General features: G+C 52.2%; 1 protein-coding gene across 4 annotated transcripts in view; it reads left to right on the forward strand.

Moving 5' to 3' along the window:
* Positions 1-6,929, forward strand: part of FXYD7 (FXYD domain containing ion transport regulator 7) — a 9,297-nt gene extending 2,368 nt beyond the window's left edge. Inside the window, exons 2-6 of one of the 4 annotated variants that reach the window (XM_008580365.1) lie at positions 3,090-3,119; positions 4,501-4,575; positions 4,692-4,734; positions 4,897-4,937; positions 6,528-6,924. In XM_008580365.1, coding sequence (XP_008578587.1) covers positions 3,090-3,119; positions 4,501-4,575; positions 4,692-4,734; positions 4,897-4,937; positions 6,528-6,550 — 212 coding nt within the window. In that variant the 3' untranslated portion in view covers positions 6,551-6,924. Of the gene's footprint in view, positions 1-3,089; positions 3,120-4,500; positions 4,576-4,691; positions 4,760-4,896; positions 4,938-6,527 lie in introns of all 4 variants that reach the window. The other 3 variants (XM_008580366.1, XM_008580367.1, XM_008580364.1) reach the window with 3 other exon arrangements.
* Positions 6,930-7,254: the final 325 nt, after the last annotated feature.

Raw genomic sequence — 7,254 nt, forward strand, 5'->3', positions numbered from 1 at the left:
CCAGTAGGCGGGGGCTGCTGCACTGAGCCATATCTGCAGAATCCGAAGCAGGGCGGGGGGGGGGGCCTGCAGAGGCTGGAAGCCACCCTAGGGAATGGGGGCAGGGCTGAACCGGCAGACCTGGCGGGAGCCCAGGTCTTCTCTTTGCAGAGGTGGTGGTTAGCAGGATCGATGGCAGCAGACGGGCAGAGGTGGGAGGACAGACTCATCAGCACTCCGTTTTCCCAGTCACAGTATGAGAGGGGACCGCAGGTCTTGGGAAATCCCTGGGGAGGAAAAGCATGTTGTGCATTGCAAGCTGCCCAGAGAAACTAATTAATGAATTATTGGGGAGAGCGATGGAAGGAGATAAGGCTGTCTCTGCCCTGTCAGAGAACAGGAAGGAGAATTAGGGGCAAACAGAGAGGAGATGCATGACCACAACTGGGCCTGGGTTCCTATCCCCGAGACTGACCCTCCTCTTGGCCACAAGCCAGTCCTTTAGGGGCAAAAACAGCAGGTACAAAAGGAGGGGAGGGATTCAAGATTGGGCTCAGAGTTCAAAACCCAGGCCTCACACAGGACCCCACCCGGCTTGGGGTGCTCCAACCCATCACCTGTCTTCAAGATGCCCCAGTTGCCATAGCAACCACCTCCTTCCTGATCTGTTCTTGGCAACTGGCCAGGAGTAGTGCACATTCCTTCTCCTGCCTCCTGGCTCCACCCTTGGTCCAGCCTCGCCCTGAGGACCTAGATTGCTGGGGCAGCAGGGACCAGAGGAGGATCTTCTGCACGGAGTACCCACTACCCAGGGAGGAGCCAGAGGATTCTGCTTACCCAGCGGGTTCCTGATAACTTTTAGGGAGGGAGGGTGTGTGGAAAACCAGGAGACAAAAGTGAGATAATGCAACTGCTCCACCCCTGATGCAGTCTACTGCAGCCTAGGAGAGCCGCTCATTCATTCATTCATTCATTCATTCCAGAAAACTTCTTTGAGAGCTTTTCACATATGCCAGGATTAACAGCAGACATGAGTCAAATTTACTCACTGTCTGGTGGGGGAGCTAAGACAGGGCACAGGTGACTCTAAAGCAAGTTCCCCATCTTGATGCTTTTCAGTATCACCTTCATGATTTTTTCCCATTTAAATGCTCCTCCCGCTGCTATTTATTTAATACTTTTCCTTCAAAGGATTAACTTTTTTTGTGTGTGTGACCGGTAAGGGGATCGTAACCCCTGGCTTTGTGTCATCTGCACCACGCTCAGCCAGTGAGCACACCGGCCATCCCTATATAGGATCCGAACCCGCGGCCTCGGCGCTCCCAGCGCCGCTGTGCTCCCAGCGCTGCACTCTCCCGAGTGAGCCACGGGGCCGGTCCCAAAGGATTAACTTTTTAATAAGCTGTATTTTATATATCACCACCACAACTGGAAAATCAGTATTTTTTGCCTTAAACTGAAGGCATAAAACCAATCTTAAGCAAATGACTCACTTTTCTGGGATCAGTGTCCCACTTTTGTGAAGTGGGGATGAAGATAGCATGTATATCAGAGTTTTTGTGAACATTAAATGTACTAATATCTGTAACATGCTTAGAAGAGAGCCTGGCACAAAGTCAGTGCTATTCATTGCTGGTTACATAAATAAGTAAAGGAGAAAACCTAATAATGTCACAGAAAATTCTACCTAGATATTATTCCCTGCTGAAGGCTCTGTAATGGCAGAGATTAAAAAGGGTTGGAGGGTGTTCAAGACACCTCAGCGCCAGCCTAAGACTTCCTTTTTGAAGACTTCCTCTTTGAGACCTGGGAAGGGCAAACTTCAGGTTGTGTGAATCAGTGCTACTCAGGGTCTTGCCTCAAGGCCACCTAACTCAGTCAGTTTAGGCTAGAGCATGTTGTGGTAACAAATAGTACCAAAAGTCTCAGTGGCTTAGGACAACCAGGATTTATTTCTCACTTAGGCTATATGTCCATTGCAGGTTGACTCTGGGTCTCTAGTCACCAGAGAAAACTAGAGCAGCCACCACCTTGAACATTCAGGTCACCAGGCCAAAGGCAAAAGAGAGCCCATGCATGAGCACTTAAATGCTCCAGCCTGGAAGTGACAATGACACTTCCACTCATAGTGCATTGGTCAGAATGAGTCACATGGCCCCACCAACCTCAAGGGAGCCTAGAAGGGGGAAGAGGAGTACTAATGACAACACCTGGCATCACCCTGGCACCCCAGCACCCCTACCCTAGTGGCACACACTCCACAGAATTCTGCTCTAGACATGGCCAAATCTAATAAGAACTGTCAGAGCCATCAGGATGGACTTCTTGAATGGGAAAGATGTTCTGAGCTTTCCTGAAGGGAGTGTGGTTGGAGGAAGGGAGGTGGGAGATGGGGAAAAGTAGATCCACAGACACATGCATTTTTTCCACACATTAACATTTCTGAAATTGGGGTGAATTTTCTAATGGATGGGTATGTTTCATGTGATAGAGTTACATACACTGTCACACATACACGGATACCAGGAAAGCTATTACAAAATCAATTTGAATCTTAGAGTCAATGGTGTCTTAGGAATAACATAGGCTGTGAATCAGCATGGCTCCCGTGCCCTGGATTTGGTGGCAGGAGCAAGCAGATGAGAGCAGTAGCTGTAGCGCCTGCCCTTTGGGAGCTCTCAGATAACTGAGAAGTTTTAGGGAATATTTAGGGGAAGCTGATATGTTCAGTGGTCCACCAGTGGGGCTGGTGTCTATTAACCCCCTGGCATCATATGCAAATAGGAGTGGATATGTGTTTTTTAGAGAATGAGTCCATAGCTTGCATCATATCTCCACCGGGGTCTGGGATCAAGACTGCCATGTATGGTTGGGTAGATTGTGCACTGCACAAGGGGTGGAACCGACTGATGGCATGAGTGGGGACTAGAATCCAGCATATGTGCTCTTCAGGCCTTTTCTCCTACCTGAATCACCCAGAGCAAGGGGTCTCTATCTGATTTCCACAAAGAAACTATTAGGCCAGTGGCCCCATCTGGACCCTCAAAAAATGTTAAGACACTCAGTGCTGAAATATTTTTCCCTTTCTTTCTCTGCTTTCCTTCCCACAGCTCCTGAGGAACCTGACCCATTTTACTATGGTAAGTGTCAGGTTTTGGCTTGGGGGTACCCTGGAGCTGGATGGAGGGGTGACTGCAAGTTCCCACAAGTCACTGCTAGAGTGGCTTTAGCTATGGCCACAAGATATGTGCTGGGCTACTGGTCATGTGACCATGCGGGTACAGTTCCCATCAGCTGGATTCCTGGGGGGCAGATCCAGATTGAGGAGTTGGGGATGGGTGGTCTCACACTCTCTCTGCGCCCCCTTCTGGCCTCAGCAAGACTCCAGGCTGGTATGTTGGAGTCATCAGAGAAGCAGAGGAGGGAAATCCCTAAAAGCAATGACTCTGCGGTCAGGCTGCCTGCATTTGAATTCTGGTTTATTCACTCACTAGCTGTGTGGCCTGTGGCACCTGACTTTGCCCCTCTGCATTGGGTATCGTAAGAGCTCTCACTATGAGGACACTGCAGTGAACAAGACAGAGTATAATTTCTGCTCTCCTTGACCTTACAGTCAATGGGAGAGAGACAAATACTCAAGAAAATAAATATAAAAATTATTTATTAGACAAGAATATTATTAGACAAGATTATTAGATAAAGAATAATTCCTATGAAGGAAAATAAAGGATGGAATGAGATTAGAAGTGTTGAGGAGATGATGAAAAATCCTAAATAGGACAGCCAGAGAAGGTTTCGCTGACATTTGAATAAAGCCCAGAAGTTGGTGAGGGAGGGAGCCATGTGGATATTTGGGGGGATGAGCTTTCAGGCGGAGAGAGCCACAAGTGCAAAGGTGCTGAGGTAGGACCGTGCTGGATATGCCCCAGGAGCTGTTGAGAGGCCAGTGTGGCTGGAGTAGAGGACCAGTGAGGACAGTGGAATGGGATGCGGTCTGAGAAGGCACAAGACTAGATCATACAGGGCCCCGGGGCCCGGGGTGAGGACTTTGGTTTTTCCCTGGAGCACAGTGGGGGCCAGGGAAGGACTCTGAGCTGAAGAGGACCCTGATTTAACTCAGATGGTAACGGGACGGGACGTGTGGCTGTGGGGTGTGGCTGTGGGGGCGGGGCAGCAAGACTATAGGGAAGGCTGCTACAGTAGTCCAGACAGGCGACAGTGGTGGACGGGACCAGGATAAGGGAGGAGGTAGTAGAGGGAGATGATTAAATATATAGCTAGGGCTGAAGAGTCCAGACAGAGGGCAGGGGAGGAGGGGAGAGGGGAGAGAGGTCAATGGGAGCTCACAATGCCCAAGCCTGTGTTCTGGATCCTCACATTAACCCACTGGAGGAGTGCCCAGCATGGCCTGCAGCATCCCCGACCTCTGGGCCCCTGGCTGAGCAGGCTGAAGGCAGGACTGATGCTCCAGGTGGGGCTGAGGTGCCGCCCCTGTCATGATGTCCTTCATGTCCTCCCCAGACTACGACACGGTGCAGACTGTGGGCATGACTCTGGCTACCATATTGTTCCTGCTGGGCATCCTCATCATCGTCAGTAAGTGTCACCCCTTCCTGGGCTTCCTCGGTGTCCCTGGGCACCTCCAATCCCCACATGGGCTTTTGTCCATGTCCTGTGTCCTGTCTCCTTGTTCTGTCTCTCTCTCCTAACAGGCAAGAAGGTGAAGTGCAGGAAGGCAGACTCGAGGTCTGAGAGGTCTGGCAGCATTGGGGACAGAGGGGTGAGGAGGGAGGGACAGCCTGGGGCCCCAGGGTGCTTCCCTAACAGAAGGGCCCCCTGGGACTATCACATGTTTCTCATAAAGCCTGTGGCTGTTAAACCTCTTTACGCTTTTCTCTCCCATCTTTACCTCCACAGCCCAACATGCAAATCCTGTAAATCGGAGCTTCCCTCCTCAGGTGAGGGCGAGAAAGTGTGTGGTTCTGGGAGGATGTTAGGTGGGAGTAGAAAGGAGAATCCTTAGAGTAAGGGTGGTCTCTCTGATGGACCAGACATGTACTTAGGACAGTTCTGTAGGAGGCTGCTACCCCGCAGATAAAAGATGCTAAACCATGGGGTGGCAGTGGGATGTGAAATGCCCTAAAGAATCCACAGATTCTCAGAAACAAATACATAAGCCTATAAAAGCAAGGACGAATTTCTCAGAGTAGAAGTCCATAAGCCTGTGAAGAGAGGGGCCCAGTGTGGAAGATGGACATCTGCCAGTCAGAATGAGAAAGAGCCGAGCAACAGGGAGGACAGGTAGACAGGGTGTTTCCCAGACTTTCTAGATCTAGATCTTTCTGGGCAGATCTAGGATGAAACGACTGAAGGAAAGGAAGGAAAGTAAGGAAAGAAGGAAAGGAGGGAGGGAGGAAAGTCTTCTGAATAATTTTATCAAACTAACAAAAAGAGAGATGCATAGAATACAGATTTTAAAATTCATGTTGGAAAAGGGAACCTATGGGGGTCTAGGGAGTATGAGGACGGAGGGAAAAGATGGCAAGTATAGAAGAGGGATAAAGAATGAAGAGGATGGACGAGCTGGAGGGGTGGAGGGTGGAGGAGCGGGGGTGCAGGAAGGATGGAAGGTGAGGGCTGGAGGTGCTGGAGGGGGTGGGCGGTGGGGGGATGGAGTGGAGGGAAAGAAGGTTGGAGGAGGGGGTAGTGGGAGCGGAGGATGGAGGGTGTAATGGGAGGTGAAGAGGGATGTAGGATGCAGGAGGGGACAGGCTGTAGATGAAAGATTGTGACTCCTTGGGGGTGTTAATTTTAATTATATAAAAATATCTTGACCCGTTTTTAGTGGAATTGTGTCCTTTCCAGGGCCTTTTAAAAACCAGAGATGGGAATCTCTCTGCTTCTTATAAATTTCTTATAACTAAAAATGGGGGCGGGGTGCTTGGGGTACTCAGTATTTGGGGGAACTGGGTGTGGAATTTCATGTGTTTTGTTTCACGTTCTTTCAATGAAATTTCAAAAGATGAATGGGGCACTTTATGGATGATTGGGAGCTGGTTTTTAGCTCTGGCACCTGGGGCACAGTTAAAGAACATGTACAGGATTCTGACCCATCCCAGATGAATGACGGTCCCGAGTGGGTGGGAAATGAGGGAATTCCTGTTATATCCAAATGTTCAGGATACAGCATATAAGAAAGGAGTGGGGGTGTAGAAGGAGATTGGGAGCATAGAAGGGGAGATGGAGACCCCCTTTCTGGAAGGGGGACACCCCAAGAAAGCTTAGGTTGGGCCAGCGTCACCAGCCCCATCAGAGGTGTGTTCCCCTCCATGACAACACTGTGGGGCAGGACAGCAGCCACAAAGCCACATATAAACCAGGCATTAGAATGTGGGGAGGCAAGACAGCTCCCCAGTGCTAGCCCAAGGATGACAGTCCCTGGGGGTCCGACTTCCATGGTGACTGGGGATCTTGAGCCCACTGGCTGTGGAGAGGGTAACTGCTTCCTCCCTTCTGGTGGCTGACACCCTCTCCCCCTTTTCTCCCAGCCCCTGGCGGTGGTGGCGTGTAAAACCAGCCCCGGGGAACCTCCACTGCTGTCCCTGCCTGAGCGCGGGAGCCTGAGGACCGGGTGGAGGCGGTGGGGACCCCAGCCGTGGCTGGGAGCACTCCCCGGAATGAGCCGCCCCACCCACCCCAAGGCTGGAGCCGCTGCACCCCGCTGTCCCTCCTCAGGCCTTGGCAATGACGATTCCCCAAAGAGCCTGTCTGCATCCCAGACCCAGGGACTCAGGCCTCCAGCTCCTGGGATCCGGGAGTCCACCCCCAGCCCCCCAGGAGCCCCGTGTGCTGCTCCCCGGCACCTCCTTGTCTCCTCCCCAAAGATCCGCTCCCCTGGCCCGTCGGTGTCCATGTCTTGAGCTTAATAAATGTGCATTTGGTTTTACCCCTGTTCTGTCTGTGCGTTCGCATCTGTGGGGACACTAGGGGGAGGGGAGGGCCACAGAACGCAGCCCGGGCTAGCTCTCCCCTGCCTGCCGGAGCTGCCCCTTCTGCTTCCCCGCCCCCGGCCCCGAGCTGCCCCCTCCTCCCTCTGGGCTGTCGAGTTTCCCTTCCCTCCCTCAGCACCTCCGGGGTTGCGTCTTCCGTCCCCCCTTCCCCTTCTCATCCTCCCCTCCCCGGGAGGAGCCCCCCGAGCCCGGCCTGCCTGCCCCGCACCCCGTCCCCCCTCTCCCAGGCCGGGGGGTGCAGGCCCCCGCTCCGCCTCCCCTGCCA

This window comes from Galeopterus variegatus, unplaced genomic scaffold (genome assembly GCF_000696425.1).
Source record: "Galeopterus variegatus unplaced genomic scaffold, G_variegatus-3.0.2 Scaffold2073, whole genome shotgun sequence".
NCBI lineage: Eukaryota > Metazoa > Chordata > Mammalia > Dermoptera > Cynocephalidae > Galeopterus > Galeopterus variegatus.